The sequence below is a fragment of the Sipha flava genome, unplaced genomic scaffold (genome assembly GCF_003268045.1).
Source record: "Sipha flava isolate LNK unplaced genomic scaffold, YSA_version1 40_pilon_pilon, whole genome shotgun sequence".
NCBI classification, from domain to species: domain Eukaryota; kingdom Metazoa; phylum Arthropoda; class Insecta; order Hemiptera; family Aphididae; genus Sipha; species Sipha flava.
In genome coordinates this window covers 2,540,613-2,560,757 of record NW_020273126.1, presented here as the reverse complement: position 1 = coordinate 2,560,757, position 20,145 = coordinate 2,540,613, and the positions used below count along the sequence as shown (strand labels likewise).

Genomic DNA, 20,145 nt, shown 5'->3' with positions numbered 1-20,145 from the left:
GTATTTTAAGGTACAAAATGTATAATTGATACAAGCTATAAAATCTTATACAAGTAATAAATTAAGATCGTAGTTTTTTTTAATAATATAATATAAACTTAAATTATATTTTATTTCATATTAACCATGCATGCAAAAACTAAAACTGTGTATCTATTCTAAGATTCACCCATGAAATGTGTTTAAACCTATATTGCACAATAATATATACATTTTTATGAAATACGATGCAAGATTCAAGAGGTTAAATTAATTATATTTATATTTAACTAGATCATCCATGTTAAGTTCACACATTGGAAATGATTTTAAGTTTGAGTTGGTTATACTATGATGAAAAGTTAACTATGATTAATTAATTATTATTATAAATAAATTGAAGTAAATTATCATATAATTATTCATGTTTTCCTTGTTTTATAATTCTAAATATTAGCTACAAAATTATATTTGAATATAATAAGTTATTAAATTATACAGTAAACATGTGTTATTTATATTTATATTTTTAGTTAACACCTCCAATATATTTTATTGGTTTGATGTGAAGCGTCAAGTAATCCAACTCTTGAATTCATCCTAAAACATTAATATAAAATTAAATATTACATTTTAAAATGTCAAAGCCTATAAATGCATTATTGTATTTGCTTGTTTAATTTACTTAATTCGCTTAGTTCACTAAATTTCACAATATTAAATCTAAAGACAAATATAAGTTTTAGCTAATATATATATGATGAATTTAGATAACTAGCTCATAAAAAATGTTTGTTAAACAAAACCTATAAAAAAATGAATATCAAATTGTTATATTGCTAACCTATGATGTACTGGTTCATTTATGACAAAATTAAAATAAATCAAATTAAAACAAAGAGTAATTTTTCAAAATAATACTTCAAGTAATTTTTGTTACTTTATGAAATATTGATACAAATTGAACATTTATTGAAATAAAAAAAATTTTTTATGATTCAGTTATATAAAGATCTCAAACTAATAACTGCGAACTATTTCTTAAATTAAAATTATTTTTACCAGCTCCATGTTATCTCATCCTAAAACTCTATCTTAAAGACAGATTTTCACAATACGATATAACAATTCGTATTTCCCTTACTATTAAATCTAAGCTGAAGCAGAACATATTTTAACATACAAAGTACGTGACACTAATGCCCCCCAGTGATAATCGAATGCTACCCAGTGGTGAGTGATCGTACCACTAACCAATAGAAGATGATTTTCCCTGTATATGATGCTCTGCAGAAGAGCACCACGTCCATAAACTACGATGGTATACAATTTCATTGAATTGCCACCTAGTGAAAAGTACTTAAAATATGTTTTGAACAGAAGTAACGCAAATAAGTGACCTATCATCTAATCAGTATTATGTATACATTGCATTAGATCTCTCCTAAACAAGCCAAACAACGCCAAGCGACACATGCTAATGACACCGCAATACCGTCATCGAATAAATATTCAAAAATAGCTACATATAATATACAATACCACCTTAATCAAATTTCAAACTGGACTAATAAATGGAAAATCAACATAAATGAAAACGAATCAGTTCGAATAAATTGTACCCTTAGAAAAAATGAAATATACCTTAATAACATACCTATACCAATTAATAATGTAATTAAAAACTTGGAAATTCATCTTGACAAAAGACTTCCATGGGCCCAATCCACCATAAACATAAGAAAACATTCTTTTAACCTTCACTCATATCTCTTTTTCTTACTGTTGTCCCCTTCAATGAGTTAATAAAGAACAAAGTTTTAATACACAAAATATTTATAACCTCCCTCAGGTCATGTGGTGATTAAATTTGGGGTCAAGCCAAACACTTCAATTCCTACAACAAAAATATAAACATTTCAATATATTTATCTCGGACAAATAATTGGAGCCCCATGGTATATGACATGATATATGGTATTTTATATGATATATAACTAAGCAACTAAGCAGTGCATAATTACCTACAAATACCAACATTAAACGAAACAGACATCAAACTATATAGAAAATGTCATTCCAATCTCCAGTCAAACCTAAATTCTCTAATCTCTCGTGTGTCATCAATCACTATTCCTAACAATCCAACGAGAGGACTTGAAAGATGGCCGAAAGGCACTCTAACCTAAAAAATTCGGCTTCCCTCCACTTATAACCCATCAAATTAATTAGGAAATATTGTTGCTAAAGGGTTTCCTTTCTCAAGCCAATCAAGTTATTGTATTATAACATTGATTATATCACATTTAATTAATTAGCTTTTTGTATAGATTATAAATGAAGCATTTGTTTTTTATACAAAAAAAATTCTTTAATTTCTAGAAACTAATCTACATGATTTTATGGCAAATTCAAACATTTTTGTAATCTCATAAATAAGTAGTTAAAGCAAAATCAAAAAAAGTTAAATATAGTAATGCATGTAATATTGTTTTTATTCTTTATTCATTATTGAATACCTATTTAAATATATATATTTAGAATGTAATTATTTATAATTAAATGTATAACATTTACCATTTGTACTATGACGCCATAATTGAAGATCTAGACTCAACTCTTCACAATCAATCATTTCGGAATTCCTTAAAAAAATGTATATACTTAATATTAATTTTATATTACCAAAATTACTATCTTTATTCGATACACAAAATAAGATTGGTGTAAAGTGTCAAAAATAGTAATTTATGTTTATTTTTTTATAATACCTGTATAAAAATATACCAACTAAAAATCTTTTATTTTTTTTATTAAAATAGTTATTTTTAATTTGTCTATGATCTATTTTATCGTCATTATAACAGTCATTTTAATTTAAAGCTGTTAAACTCATTCTTATATTTTATTAACATACATCATCTAAATAAATACATAATAACTTGGTATGATTTGAATTATAATTAAAATAAATATTTACTTACATTAAAAAAAAAAACATAAAATAACTGTCTCGTAAATGTGGAAACCTTAGTTGCAATTCGAAATACATTTATGATACAATATTGTAAGGTATCAGTTATCATTATATCATTGTTAAAAAAATTAAGTTTGATGATACACTGATTAAAATACCCCTCCCATATTCAATAACGATAAATAATTAATTAGATTTCTACTCGACGATTCGAATAAAAATATTTAAGCATAACTTTACAAATATACTAATACTCCAGGCTAAACTTTTATTTATTTATTTCTGTGTAAAAACTATTTATTTATTTTTTATTTATATATTAAAAATAGTTATAGGCACTTTGTCTGAAACTAATTATTTTATATAGAAACTTAACATTATTAGTTGACTTCTTCGTTGTGTACTAATTAAGACCATATACCTGAACGGAAAAAAATGCTTATTAAGTCCCGGGTATAAACAGGATATACACCGAGTCCGGGTTTAGGAAACTTATAACATACGAATTGTTTCTTAGATTTATTTTGAGCAAAATATAAAATCAACCATCCAGAGTCCAGACACAGCTGAAATTATGCCATATGACATTAAAATATTTTTTATTATCACACTTATACCTTATTAATGTGAACCTCATTTATATATTCATTGGCGAGGACCATCAATATCTGTGAATTCTTTCACTCGATACATTGTCTTATTCAGCCCATCCAAACATTACACCAATTTATAAACATTTTGTTAAATGTACAATACAAAACATATATAAAAATTAGAAGAATACATATTAATAATACAAGAAATTATTTATGCAATCAAACACAGCTAAATTTGAATATACGCAATGCCTATTCCATAAATGTTTATCAATAAAAAAAATGTTATTTTATCATTAAGTACCTATCTTTATTTAATTATACACAAATCATGTATACTATATTTTAACCCTAGATTATTAGATTATAAAATATTAAAAAAAAAAAAAAAATTTCAACCATATCTATAGAATTTTTTGTTATAGACAGTCCTAATTCTGTGAAAATGAGAAGGAAATTTTTTTTTTTTTAAATTTTTTACGGGACTCAGTATTAAAACATGGACTTAATTATTATTATATCTAAAATATCATGGGACTTAATTCGTCATAAAAAGTTATATTGAGACTCATTTTGTATGCAATCGGCTACTTTAATGTTATTTATAATAAGTATTTCAATTAGTCATATTTCCTGTCAAAATTATTCGCTATGAATTATTTTTTATTATATTATTATAATATCTTGTGAATTTGAAAAATCATCCTTATTATATTAGTTATATAATTAATAATATAGCACATGAGAAATCATCTTTGAAAATAATGTAAAATATAATTATAGCTAACATTTATAACTAAATTTAAGTAAAAAATATAATATACCCGTATGACATGAAAAAATTACTGGGTAATTGGTCAATCTTTGACATTGCACAAAATATTTGTGTGAGATTTAGATTCCACAAAACTTCAAATTGCTCTAATGTTATTACAAAATTGAACATACCGTTATTTAAATGAAAATTCCATAATAATCTATGTTATACCATCAGTAAAACTTCCAGGTTGATCTTGCACATCACAAAAGAAACGATCACCATATCGAATACGATAAAATCCATCAGCTAATATACACCTCGTAGTTTCACCAAACCATGCACCAGGGATTATTGGTTCTAGCAAGGATCCCACTATTAAATCTATGCTAGCAACATCTTCATAGTATAACTTCAATAATCCAATAGCCTTCATATAATCAATAGATAAACATTAATAAATAATATAATTGGGATGGAAAAAATATGCAATCAAATTATTAAAAGTAACTGATAATAAAATATGGCAATGATCTTAAACATAAGTGACTACATAGTAAATGGATCACTTTATTTAAAATAAAATATTTTTATTTATTTCTGATATATGATATAGTCGATTACAGTATAGAAATTTTGTAGGTGTACATTTTAATTAAAATAAAAATCAATGACATTTAATTTTAGATATAACTATTAGTATATTCCAGATGCATCTCATTTCTTAAGTAACATTTAGTAATCTTTAAAATATTTTCTTATTTTTCTTAGGGAAATTCAAAACGTATAAATGCTGACTTTAAATTGAAAATTGACTCCAAGATTATAAAATTATAACCTACTAAAGAGGTACGATTTAAAGCTTTAGGCCCTTAATTTATCTGACATCTGTATAATTCTCTTAACAATATTTTTAATTTTTCAAGTATTCTGAGATATCTTTAAGTGAAATGCAAATAGTATAAAACAGAAATATTTTATATATTAGACAGAGATATTCATCAATTTTTAGACTTACAGTAGGTGATAATATCTTTAACAAATCGTCAAATGATGTGATTACTGAAAAACCACAAAGTTCTCTAACTTTGATGTACGGTGGTATGCCTACATCACGACCTCTTTGAATATCTGTAGCAAGTAGGTCAGAGTCGGCGATATTTTTAATCATATTATGAAACATAAAATTTGATATCTGAAATATATTAATTAAATTATATCAGTTTTATACGAATAAAATTTATTTTTTAACTAAAAATGAACTATTTACCCCTAAGTTATATGATGCTACTGGATAACGACTAGAGTTTAGCGACATACCTCTTAGTATATACTCCAAATTCTTATTTTCGACTATAATATCGGGAAACATCATGAATTCGTGAAGTTTTAGTACATTTAAAACTTTATTATTTTCATCCACTAAACTGTTTTAGGTAAACAAACAATATATAATTTTAATTAAATACACCTAAATTTTTCCAGTGACGAGTGATTTCACCCAATGAATTATATTCTACAAGACTAAAGAAATTATAATCACGTCATAATAAATATTCTATAAAAGTATTCCACGAATAGTATTTTTCATTTTCAAGGTTGCAAATAAAAGCTAAATTTTAAAGTTAATCTACATAATTATTTATAAACTAAATCTATAATACATAAAAGTTATAATTATTATTGTTTAAATTTAATAATACATAATTGAAGTTATAATTATTTTTTCCAGACATTCCTACAAATAAATCTAAGGAATCGTCTTCATTTTTATACACATGTCTTTTAATTATATTAGTTATATTAACCTTTATGCTATTTTGTCAATTATTTTCGACATCTTGTCTCATTTTCTCAGCATTTGCAGTTATTATGACTTAGCCAATTACTTTATGATTTATAGAATAATTTTTTAAAAATAATTGAAGCTTGATTTAGGATTTAGTTAATTATATTTACTATGAAAAGTCACAATTTTAGCGTTATTTTTGATTTTAAGAATAGTTTTTATTTAAGAACTATTTATCTTGCTTCACTTTCGTGTTCAATGTTATTTCAAATTTTAAAAACTTTATTAGTTTTGATCATTATACGTCATTTACCGGAAATTTTAGATTTTTTGATATTCTTAGAAATATACATAATTCTATTTTCTTTCACAATATATAAACTGAAAGTTTCAAAACAATAATTTTAACTATAAACATGCATTAAAGTTCGAAATAAATGATCAGATTTATTTTTAAAGCATTTTTAATTGATTTGTGTGTTTGAAATAAAATAAAAATAAAAATATGATTCATACAATCATTAACTAATCGATATGATAATTTATATTATTTTAATAAAAAAACAAATAATTTTCTGGTACACCCATGCAGTTTTTATATTATTAAAGCATTTACAATATATATATATATCAGATATAGATAATATAGATGTATATTTCGATACCAGACATGTTTTTTTCCGAATTAAATAACGATAAATTTAAACTTACCTGTAGTATGTGTTTATGATGTTATGTGGTACTCGAAAACTTCCTGCTGATAACTCAGTAGATACTTGAGGCATAAGTGATTCATCATATACTGTTCTTTTAAATTTTGAAAGAGTCAAACCAGAATTTTCTGAATAATCCTCACCTAAACAAAAATATATATTTTTTTAATTTTATTCATTTAAGTGATAAATATAATATAATTCAGTAAATATTACTTTACGCTTTTGGTTTAATACTATCCACAATCCTTAAATGAGTTTCAAACTAAATTACAATATTAACAAACAACGCATCATTATACTTTTGTTACGATAGTAGTTCCTATTTTAAATTTGATTAAAATAAATAAAATACATGCGTACTACAATTCAATATAGTTAAAAAACTTAAAACAAAAATGTAAGTATCTTTTGGTTGTGATATATATCAAACTTAGACTAGAACAATCTACAGATTACATAATAAACGTTTACGAAGTAATATAAAATATAAAAAAAATATACAGAAATTCGGAAATCAGCGAATATAATTACATTTAAAAGTGATAATTTACGAAAAGATTTCCAATAAATCTCAGTTCATGATACGTAAATTTTACAGTTCAGATGTTTTAAAATACTTAGAGTGTTGACAAAAAAACACTAATGATCTCTAATATATATGAACGGAATAAAATGGAATAAAATGACCATTAATTATTTCAATAAAAACATTTTAAGTTTAAAATGTGCTCTTCACTAGTTTATAAAATTGTACGTTATTTCAACGCGACAATTTTGACGCACACTACATTTCGACGCGTGCAATTTTGACGTATCGTTATTTCGTTGAATATCAATTCGATGCTTCTTATGATACAATCATATCATTGGTTTTCAGATAGGACATTTTCACCTTGTCCACACTTATTTTATCAATTGTATACAACACATGCAATGTACTCGTGTGAAATAAAATTGATATACATGTTGTTTTCCAATAAAAAAGAAATAATTATGCATTATCATTATACAAATATTTATTAAGTAATTAAGTTTCTTGATTCCTATGTATTTCATATAAAATTTACAACCGACTTTGAAAAAGCAGCGATGAACGCTATTCCAAGTGAATTTAAAAACATAAAGATACATGATTGCTTTTTTCACTTTAGTTAGGAAATTTGGAGACAAATACAAAATCTTGGGTTATCAAATAAATATATTGAAGATATCGATTTGATTTACAAATACAAAAATTAGAAGCACTTGTTTTTGTGCAAATAAATGGATAAGGTAATTTATTCGTTTGAAACTACTAAAAAGTGAGCATTTCACTCCAAATGAGGACATTTTAAAACCCATCATTAATTATTTTGAAAGTACGTGGATCGGAAATTTTGATAGAGGCGTCGAGCTCCATTATTTCCAATCGAAGTCTAGAACGGTTTTAATTATATTCAAGATGATATTCCCAAGACCAACAACAATGTAGAAGGATGGCATAGTTTATTTTCGGTACTTATGAATTGTAAAAAACTGATCATTTGAAAATGTTTAGATGCTTTAAATAAAGATCTCAACTTAACTAAAATGTTAAAAGAACAATGACCACCCAGATATGTGGAACAAAAAAAAAACAAAAAAAAGTATTCCATTGATGAACTAACATTATACAATTACATAAAATACATAATTACATAACCCACAATATTGCAATTACATTTACAAATAAGTATTGCTCAAAATTTGAAATTGTATTAATAATAATAATTTTCCCCCTCAATATTAATTTTTACATTTTTACAAACAATTTTAAAATTTAATTATTTTATCAATTATGTCCTTAATATTTTTAATATCTCTATTTATTTGTTTTTATTGAATAAATATAATAAAACGTGTCGAATTTATATTCGTTGAAATATCATATGCGTCCAATTGTCTTGCGTCGAACTGACCACGGCCATTTAACGCGCATAGAAAATTACGCAACACCAGTTTATAAATCTATGAACAGGAAATTTTTAATATAATATTAAATGATAAGTAAAGATTATGTATTTTACTAAGATGTGTGATTTTTAAAAAATATAATATTATATTAATTAATGGGTTTTTGGAGTAGGTATTTCAAAGTATTTTAGTTGGCTGCATAATTAACAGCTATTTGCTTAACATAATTAAAAATGTACCTAATTACCCTAATTAGTTCGTTTATTATTATATTTAACAGTAATAGTTGGTATTTCAAAGCAGTTGTTTAAACATCATTATTATCGTTTTCGCAATGTCAATTCGAATGTTACATTGAATTTGATCACTTAACATAGATAATATTATAACTAATGGTTATTTAATTTTTTAATCATATATGATGTACTTATTCGTTGTACGAGTATGTAAAATAGTAAATTAACATGGTCATATATAGTCAGAGAGTGAGCTTTTTAAATGTTTGATATTCCATACTATGCAGAATTGATGAAAAATACTCTGTAAAATATATTTATTATGAAGTCCAAAATGTTTTTAAACCGGATATTAAATTAAACAAAATATTGTTATATCTTTATATAATTTTTTTTTTATATTTTAACAGTTTAAGGATCAATTTAAAGTATTTTGATCAGTTAAATATACGATACCTATACAAATAGATATCTACAAATATTTGAATATTCAAACACTATTCAATAACTGTTTTGTATTTGTTACCATAGTCTTTAGAAATTAAAACATTTTAAAACTTTCAAGTGTTAGTTTATTTAAATTAAATTACCAAAAAGAAGAGGCAGGTAATCCCGGTAAACAAAAATCTGGTTTAATGCAATTACAATTTTTCGAGCTTCTTCGTATAATATCTCGTCTGTCCAATTTGGATTTATAAGTTTTAACGAATCTGCAATATGATTGTGTAACCTCAAAAACAACTCGCCATAAATTATAATACCCAAGTTTTGGTTGTTTCTAACATCACCTATAAATAAATATAAAATTAAATATATAAATAAGGCTATGCATTAAAGTGTTACGTTAAGTTACTTAACGAGATAATTTTTGTTAATGTAACGTTCTAACTTTTTTTTTAATTTTTTTTTTTTTCCAAAGACCAAAAATAAAAATTAATTTTTTTGTTCCATTAATTATTGTTCTTAATAAAAATAATAGGAATGATAATAGTGGATGTGTTGAATTTACTATTAATATATTTTAAAAGTGATCAAAAAACTTTACTATTACAGTTTCACGCATACAGGTATACATTTACTATTCAATTAAAAAAAATTACTTTTAACTTAATATTGTATTTATTTAAAGTTTGACGGATCATAAGATCCAATTACAATATACAAGTATAGTATACAATAATAATAATAATAATAATACAATTATTAACTGTAGTATAAATTATATTAATAATATAAAAGATAAAAATAACAACAAAAAATATACACGAAATACAAAAAATTATATTCACATAGTTACTAAAAGATTTCAAGGAAGTAAAGTTAAACAAATACATTTTTGTTTTGTTCGCTAATGACATTCTATAAACAAGTGAAGGTAAAGCATAGTTTGTTCTTTGTGATGATACATAAAAAATATTAATAATAGTAGACCTAGTTCTACATTTAGGTAAATAAAAATTAAAAAAATTTAATAATTTTGGACAATTCTGGACATTAACAAATTATAATAAAAATATCAAGTCATTAATTTTTCTTCTGTCTGATAAACCAACTAAATGAAACAAATTTAATAGTAACTGGTAAGGAAAGTGTGGTAAACGAGTAATATTGCATTTTAAGACTAAACACCGTAGAAAACTATTTAGAACATTGGTTAAGTAGTGACTTTGATATTTTGTATAAAGGGATCAAACCACAAAATTTTATTAAAATTTGTATTCTAATTTTGATCGGACTACAGAAATTAAATAAAGTTTTCAAAGCAACAAGATCAGTCAAGCCTTAACAATTTCTTGTAATATACCTTAATTAACTAATTCAGACTTGAATATAAGTACAATAATTTGGTAAAATATACTCACCATGGTCAAAACACACACAAACATTATCTCGTCCGTCACAAAATGTCGAATTTCTCTTCTGTTGAACACAAAATCTTTGTCCATTAATCATTTCAGTTTTTAATTTTCCATCCACATTGGACCTAAGGGAGGCTGCTTTAATATTGTTATGTCCGTATAATTGCGATGCATCAACAAATGCAGTTGCTTGATTTATCTAAAATAATATTTTATATTACTTAGTCTTCAACTACGATAAATAGTATTCTATTTTTCTTTTAAATTTCATATAATATTTTTGAAACGTAACATAATTCACTTACTAACTTCAAATCATTATTATTTTTGAACTAAATTGGACCAATCTCTATTATTTATTTTTAAACAAAAAAAAAAAAAAATGTAAAAACAATATTTTTTTTTATAATTATAAATAAATAAATGCTTAGTATGGAATATTATTATAATTGTAATATACAACCGTTTTCGAATTAAAAATTCATCATCAAGTCAATAAAATTGTAACTCTCTATTTATTTATTTATATATTAATTTACGAGTGTTAACCATTTACTAAATATTATTTTCTTTTTATTATTTAATTAAAAATATTTATTTATATTTTACGTATTTGTGTTTATTTAATTAATGATCACCTGGGCTAAAAATTGTATGCAACAGCATGTTTTTTTTGCGACTACTGATTATTGATTTTATTACTAATGTCCAGGAATCACCTCATGATGAGATAACTGGTGGTGTTTTTATTTTACATGTTTTTGCATATTTTAGATAAAATCATATTATTGCATATATTGAATAAAATTAATATTATTGCATATTTCGATTATAAGAATGCGAAAATGCATGTTTTATATTTCGTAATTAATATTTATAATTTAATATTAATATTTCGTATTTAATCCTAGCCCTGCTAATTAAAGTATAAAACTTGGTTTTTTTGACAAACATAAATTTTATTTTAAATTATATTATTTTATTTCTCAATTATATTATATTAAGACAAACAGCCGACCACTGATGTATTTCAATAAATAAACATTTTTTTCGCAACTATATTTTTGTGTTTATCTTATAAAAATTTAAATGCATATTTTTGCATATTTTGGTAAATAAAATGCATATTTTAAAACTTTTTATTGCATACAAATCCTAGCCCTGATGATCACTGTTCACAATTAAAATATATTAACAATATATTAAAATCTAAAAATTGATTTAAAAGTGTATACCTTAAATTAAAATAAAATATAACATTAAAAATTTACTTGGTTAAGTATACAATATATATACAATCTGCATATTAGGTATGTATTCACTATTTGATACCTCATATTTTTAAACATAAAGATTCAAATAACTGATATTCTCCATAAGTTCAAATTACTTCTATATTATAATAATTCCAAGCATAATTTGACTTTAAAATTATATACCTAGCTAGTTCGCTTATTATTTTACCCAAACTATAATATAGACATTCGATAATATTCTCGTGATATATTTTAATTATATTATAAAATATTTGATAGGTACCTACTTAGTGACGTAAGTGCTCTAAAATATAATACTAGAGCGAAAATATTTGTAAAATAGTTAAACTAATAACAAGCGAGTAGCTCTTTTTTTTTTTTGTGATAATCAATATAATAATAATATCATATATATATATATATATATATATAAATGTAAAAATAAATTGATAACCCTATGAATTGTTATTTTAGACCTCTAAAATATTAACGCCATGATAACCAATATTTTGCCCTTACATATCTAATAATACTAATAATCAAATGGAATTCATGTTTAAGGCAAAAACTAACGGTAAAAGCTAAAATAATAACACGCCAGACAATTCACGATGAAAAATAGTAGGTACTCACGGGAATTTGAGGAGTTATTGAACAATTAAAATTAAGAGTAGTCGTCATTGCTCGTCTAAATGACAAACAAGATCTTCGAGGCACATCAAACATTAAATACACTTGGTCCATTGGATCTATTGTAATTACTGCTTGACATTGAGGTGGAATATCGTCTGAGTTCTGAATAGCGCAACAATCACTAGGTCCTGAACAAATCAACAATAAATCTATTCAATTGCGAAACTTATTCTGCGGTATCAGAATAAAAATATATCAAATCCAGTAAAGTATAGAAACATTTGTGCGATTCTACTGATATACTATTTAGTATTTTAGTAGAATTGCACAAATCAATTAGTGAACTAAATGACTTAGGTCAATACTAAAGATTTTTCGGATACCCGGTAATCACTCGATAGCCGAGCACTCTATGCCATAATTAAGACTCGGTCCTCACCCGGTAACCGGCGTAACACTAAATTTTCACACGACCCTTACCCGGTACCCGGTGTAATATTGATATTTTTACTCGGCTAATACTTAGTACCCGACTTACAATTAATTTTCTATCCGGAACATCTCTAGTCAATATGAGAAGCGAAACGGCCAAAAGGGACAATCCTATGGATACACTTTTGTATTCTTACATATAAAAACCAAAAATATTATTCAATTGATCGTATTCATACGTCACCATCTGCAGTCATTGATTAGAATATTATAAAAAGTATAATAATGATTCCAATGAAGTATTTACGATTGTTATATAATTTTAAACATTTGATATCGTACTAGGTAATTAATAATTTTAGTAATCACCGATACTGAATTATCTTTTTTTTTTTTGGTACCTGCGTAAAATTGTATCATTTCATACACCATGACTTTCCAATAAATATTTGTTGTTGTAAGACAAACAATACAATTTCACATATTTTGTTTCAAAATAAATATTAGAAATTTATAATAAAGTTTCAATTTATTATTAATTCTTGTCAAATATTTTTTTAGTATTTTATTACTTTTATGTAACTCATAAATGGTAAATAAATAAATAAATAAACTCATAAATGTATAAATGTATTCAGAGCGCCGTAATTCGACCAGCACTTCTGTAGCTTATTTTATGTTTATTATAAGTCAGCTAGATATAGAGTATAACTCAAAATTTTAAATTAGGTACTTGAATTTCCGATATTTCAAAAAACAAAACTGGTTTTTTATCCCAAAATAAGTTAATTAAGAAATCTTTAATAAGCTCGAATTATAGATCTTTTATGTACCAACTACAAGAGTTAAGTTGGTTTATATTCGCGTATTTATTAGTTTACGAATATTATACGTATTATACGTATGTAATATTCAAATTTAAATCATTTTTCCATCTTAATCAGTGGCATATACAAAGGGAGATGTGAGGGTCAAATCTCCCCTAGGCCTTTTTTTAAATGTTATAAAATAATTTTATTATTGTGGGGGCATTAGAAATGTAAAAAAAAAATAATTATTTGTTTGAAAATTATCCCCCCCCCCATACAAAAGTTATGTATACATCACTGATCTCAACGTTGATATGCTTTCATCTTCAGTTAGGTACTATAATTCTATCATACTCGCAATTTCTTGAACGCTGATTTCAAGTAATTTTTAAATTACTAATTTGGTATCCGAGTTATATTTACCCGATAAATCTGGTGACATTAAAGTAATATCATGTGCTAGCCACTGGCCCATTTGGGTGAAGTGTACATTTGTTATTTCTGGTACATCTATAATATTCGGTGAGATCGTAGATATTGCCAACTGAAGCTCACGAGGTCCTGGTAATTTATTGCCACTTGACTGAAAACGTATTTGATGGTCACCTGTTGATATTATAAAATACGAAAACGTCAACTCTCCCAAGTAGTACGGTAAAAATACCGATTTTAAACTTATAGTTCTTTATTGACTTGTTTAGCACTCTTTATTACAATTTATAGCTGGTACCGAATTCCGTCCTGGGCCCCCTATGATTCCATAACTGAAGACCGAATTCCGTCCCGGAGGCGCACAGTAGTCTGTATTGTAAATTAGCTTACATTAATTAATACCTTCTTAATATGAGTTAAAAAAATTATGTTAAATATCAATTCTATTAGTTTTTAATAGGCTGAATCCAAATTTCTTATCAGTTTTTAAATCAGCCCCTAATTAGGGGTAAAAAAAGCTACTTTCCTAAATGTTCATAAAACTTGTATATTAAACATCAATTAATTTACATGTTCTAAGGGTGTATCTAAATATAATATTCATTCTGTAATCAACCCCTAGTAATGGGTAATAGGGGATGTTTTTAATTTTTAAAATTAAATTATATACATTTATCAATATTTAACATTGTAAGTAATATAACTATAAAAAAGTACGTAACAATATATTATAGTAATGTCACTATCACTATCACAATTACTGTTCAAATTTGTTTCGTCTAACTGCATTACATTCAATAACGATTTAGCTTCATTTGATAAGTCTTGTAATTTTTTTTTTTTTTTGGAAATAATCTTATGGACGATATTAAAGAGTCAGATGATATTAATAACACATGTAAGAGGTCTTTGTTTATGTTTATTTTTGAAATTTTTCTTGTGTGGTGTCTTCTGTACATTTTGTAATCTTTATTTCGAGATTCTTGAGCCTCCTCTGATAAATGTCCTAAAAGGAGGTTTTGCATAGGAACCAAACAATTACTTTCGGAAATATGCAAATTATCTGGATAACAATTTTTTTGCCTCTAGAATACTTGCATACGGTGAGTATATATCACAATTTTTTTTCTTTGCTCCAAGTCTTGTATTTAGGTATTGTTGTTTGGTTAATTTATTTTCAATTAAAAAAGCCAATGATTCATTGGCAGTATATGTAATAGTTTTATTATGATCTACGTTAGTAATTATATTTTTAATTTTGGTAGATCTTGTTGGTGATGCCAAAGAATCATTTAGAAGTAAAGCAGCACTTCTTTTTCCCGACTTTTGAAATTTAGTTGATAATGCCAACACTAATTCCGGCGAAGAATAATAGGTAGTACTTTTTGTCTTTTAGTTCTTTCAGAACATTCCAAAAATTCTTTTGACGGACGACCTGTTTGATTTTTATCATTATATTTTGTACATACGTTATTCACAGGTAAGTTAAATATTGTTTTTAGCCATGCACTGTTATTTTTATTAAAAATGTGAATATTTCTATTACATTGTATCCATTTTCGTGATAAAACCATCGTATAACTATTTAAGCCAGCATTTATTTTATTTGAGTACTCAAGCATCCAATTTTTCCCATCATACTTCTCACATAACTTTTTAAACAAAAATTCTCTGGAGTGTTTGGACTGGGGATTTAGTGATCCGTTTCCCCGTAATAAATTAAATAAATCATTGTAAGTGAAATTCTGATTTCTAAAATCACGACTACAACTCGCTAAAATAAAATAAATAAAAATAAAATATTATTAATGAAACGGCTTTTTTTTCCTAAATTTTCTAACAAGATATTACACATTTGAAAAAATTATGCCAAGTTAATACGCAAGTATACGCAAAAAAATTATATTAGGTTAAACACCTAAGAGTATGTAGAATATTATAGAATAGTTTTTTAACAGTAATAATTAGTAATTTATTAGTGATACTTTTTTAAGTTATAATAATAACAATTAACCATAATAAATAAAACATCGTTGTATCAACTACATCATAAAAAACATAGAAATAATATTATTAATACACTTACCTTCTGCAAAAATGTCCATACTTTAGGTTTCAAAAAGAAAAATTATAACTTAAGTACATGCACACCGCACAGATCGCTAAACCTGAAAGACAGAATAATGCGTGGTATGGCCTCGTTGATCAACATTTCTGTTCCCTAATCGTAATTTTATTGGCTTGATAAGATATAAAATTTTCTCATAATATGAAATATTGTTCAATTAGGTAATCAGTTTTAATAATTTGATATCAAATAATACAATAAACGTACTTTTAAAAATAGGTTTTGGCATGCTAATTTACAATACAGACCACTGTGAGGCGGAGCAACTATATCTGAATTCCGTCCTACTACCTGTAACTATGATATATTTGGCAGTAATATTTTCCTTCACATTTTCTCCAGGCTTAGGACTGGCAGCTTTGCTTTTCTCACCTACCACTGTTTCGTATGCAATACCAACCATACTGCAATGAATAAAAGAACGGACGAACAAAAACATAATAAATAACAATCGATGCACTCTCGTGAATTTCTGACGAATAACTGACGCCTCTTCATATATATACTACGTTTACATGCATCCATTAATTCGTATTAATTTGATTCGTATTGAATCAATTCGAATTAGGTCACAAGTATACATACTATAGTAATACCGTATTAGGATAATACACTTCCACCAAACCAGTTTACGTGGCAACGTTTACATGCACAGTTTAAACCGATTTACCTTAATATTCGAATTAATAATTTCATTTTTTCCCTCCAATTTATTCAGTGATATTCTATTGATAACAATTATGTGATAATATTATTTTATAATTTAATATTTATTATTAATAGTTATTAGTTAAAGACGTTAAAGTAAAAAATTTTTAGAACTTTGTTTTATTGTTTAATGTGTAGAATTTTGTAAAATTCTATGAAGTATGTCTTCTTCTAACTATTTACAATTGTTACAAATATATATATATATAATCTATATATAGATCCACCTTGATTATAAATTTAATAATTGATAACGTGTATTATACCTTATCACAACAAATTACCGCAATCCTGATTCGGTTGTTGTAGTATCATCCGTTTATATGCATTTTGAACTCCCGTAGTTATTTCCAATGCGCATTTCAAATGTGAATTAACTAAACCGTTTTAGGTAAACCGAATTGGTATAAAACTGAATTAACAGTCGTTTACATGCATTTAACTCCAGGAGTTAACTAATTCGAATTGAGTTAAATCGGTTTTAACTGTGCATGTAACCGCGGTAATAGTTTCGATATTAAAACGATTTAATACGATTTCGTAATGCAGAATATCTATAATTAAGCTATTTTTAAAATGCCGATTAGGCGATAAAGATATGAAAGATATAAAATACGATAAGAAAATAACATTATTCTTTTGCATTATGGTAGGTATACACAATACAATACATAGTATATAAATCGTTTACGTTTTTATTACGAATAATTGCGATAATACAAAAAAACGATACGCGTGATGTCAGGTGAAGCCTCTTGAAGTTCTATAAAAATTGAACTTATATTAATACCGTCCAAAACTAGTCGGGACAGAATTCGGACAGTTTATCCACTCCCGGGACGGAATTCGGTCATTTTCAGCAACCCGGGACGGAATTCGGCGATTGCCCAATTTATATAATTGTTATTATATTATACCTATACATATATACCTAATATTATAACAATTAAACCAATATATATATTACCGGCAATATGGGATCAGCAATTCAGGTATTTTGCAAAATGCCTAGGCATTATGTAAATTGCGGACATATTTTAGGCAATGTAAATACAACATATGATTTTCAATATTATTTTTTAGGCTAAGTACAAACATTTTATTATATATTATATTAGATTAAGATTCTTATCTTAATTCTTATTCTTATTCTTTAGATTCTTAATTATTATACATTATTACTCATATTACAGACAAAATTTCATTTTTATTTATTATATAAATATTTTACTTAAACTACTATTTACTTATTAAAACATGTTGTAGAAAAGTGATATTTTGAAGTGCACAAAATTTCATTTTTAAGGCAAATACACTTTTTATTTTGACACTTGGACTTACAAACACATTTTAAAAATCCTTGGCCAATTCTTGTGGATTGAATTTTTATCAACTCATTATACTGTTCATCAGATAAAAAACTAATATTAGTGGCCAAATTTTTTTAAAAAAAATTTGTAGTTTGTCATAAAAATTAGACTTCATACTAATCATTTGCATAGTTGCAACACCAAAACGAGACACGAAAATAACGAGAAAAATGACGATATTGTAATAAAATTAATAGTACGTTCAATATTATATCTCAGAATTATTATTGTAGTAGTAAAATAATATTAATCTTTATTACATTAAATCGTGAACGCACATTTATGATAAACGACAATTTTGTTTGTTTTCTTCATATTGCCTACTCCACGATTGGCATTATACATAATACCTAGGCAAAGCTCGTACTATGTATATTACCGTGTGATTTTTGGCATTTTGTATAATACCTAGGCATTTTGCAAAATACCGGATTATCCATATTGCCGGTAACATATAGTAATCAGCTCAATTTTATCAAATATAAATTATAAAATATATCAAATATAATTTAAGATATTTATGGTATTTTGGTACATTTTCTGACTCATCAATACCAACAATATAATATAATATATTTTTAGTAAAACCCAAGAATACAAATGAAACTTACCATCAGCAAAAAAAGCTGAGCCTAATCTAATATAAGGAGTACCGGATGATCCCCATAGTGGATTTAGTAAATTGTTGCACGAGCCATTAATAGTTCTATACTTAGAGGAAGGATCGCAAGTAACTGCAGTCGCGCATGACTGGTAAAATGTATTGTCTATCACTACAGTATTCTTAAAATCGAATTCAGATATTCTAGCCTACAGAATAAAAAAAAAAATAATCATACACATAAAATCTGTTAAATTACAATACATAAAAAGTAGTGGTAAGAAAAATATTTTACAAAAGCATAATACGGCGTCATATCCAATAATATACTATTGACCATACTACAGACTACATTTTATTTTTAAAATTATTATAAATTATACATAATGTATTAAATATTAAATATTGAATTAATGTTTTAATTAATAGTCTCTGGGTTCCAATTTAGTAAATTAAAAAAATTTTGAACCCTGTTCCATATTTTTAATTTAATTTGTAAGATAATTTATTTAAATAAAATTAGATAAAAAAAAACAACTTGTTGCTTAGAAAACTAATTGAAAAATATGTAATACGTAAATTGTTTTTACCACTATCTCAAAAATGAAAACCGAAAACCGTGTATTTCACATAATTATTATAGTTATTCATTATTAAATAATAGTTTAACTAAGTACTATATGATTGAAATATTTTTTTAAAATTTATTGTTATTTTTAAATTTATTAAATAAATAACAATTTACAACTTACTTGAGAAGGTGGTATTGAAGTCACACAAAATGATAAAATACAAACCAAACTACTTAAAAATAACATTTTTGTTTGTAAGTACTGTTATAAAAAAATATGGCAAATTTCAAACAATAATTTTAAAAATAAGCGAATTTGTTAATTATTTTACCTTTTCAAAACTTTATTTACAATTTTTGTACC

The 20,145-nt window shown here is 25.3% G+C and overlaps 2 protein-coding genes across 3 annotated transcripts; both read right to left on the bottom strand.

Annotated features, from left to right (window-relative positions):
• Positions 1 to 467: 467 nt before the first annotated feature.
• Positions 468 to 20,140, bottom strand: LOC112688850 (peroxidase-like). 2 transcript variants are annotated; one of them, XM_025562249.1, is made up of 14 exons: positions 20,114 to 20,140; positions 19,963 to 20,043; positions 19,221 to 19,419; positions 14,395 to 14,577; positions 12,731 to 12,918; positions 10,845 to 11,040; positions 9,573 to 9,770; positions 6,810 to 6,954; positions 5,580 to 5,736; positions 5,328 to 5,504; positions 4,541 to 4,739; positions 4,377 to 4,473; positions 2,557 to 2,624; positions 468 to 579 (listed from the first exon to the last, which is right to left on the bottom strand). In XM_025562249.1, exons 2-14 carry the CDS (start codon positions 20,026 to 20,028, stop codon positions 575 to 577), a joined length of 1,878 nt encoding a protein of 625 aa, XP_025418034.1. In that variant the 5' UTR covers positions 20,029 to 20,043; positions 20,114 to 20,140; the 3' UTR covers positions 468 to 574. The 2 variants fall into 2 exon arrangements, 1 of the variants encoding a protein (XP_025418034.1); XR_003149087.1 differs by lacking the exon at positions 4,377 to 4,473.
• On the bottom strand, positions 14,586 to 17,280 carry LOC112688851. The gene is made up of 3 exons (XM_025562250.1): positions 16,739 to 17,280; positions 16,490 to 16,571; positions 14,586 to 16,177 (listed from the first exon to the last, which is right to left on the bottom strand). Exons 2-3 carry the CDS (start codon positions 16,506 to 16,508, stop codon positions 15,756 to 15,758), a joined length of 441 nt encoding a protein of 146 aa, XP_025418035.1. The 5' UTR covers positions 16,509 to 16,571; positions 16,739 to 17,280; the 3' UTR covers positions 14,586 to 15,755.
• Positions 20,141 to 20,145: the final 5 nt, after the last annotated feature.

Coding starts and splice junctions, on each gene's coding strand:
- LOC112688850 (XM_025562249.1), bottom strand. CDS start 20,028: ATGTTATTTTTAAGTAGTTTGGTTTGTATTTTATCATTTTGTGTGACT. Junction 14,578..19,220: donor CTCAGCTTTTTTTGCTGATG/GTAAGTTTCATT, acceptor TAATATCAACAG/GTGACCATCAAATACGTTTT. Junction 2,625..4,376: donor AATTTTTTCATGTCATACGG/GTATATTATATT, acceptor CATTTTTTTAAG/GAATTCCGAAATGATTGATT.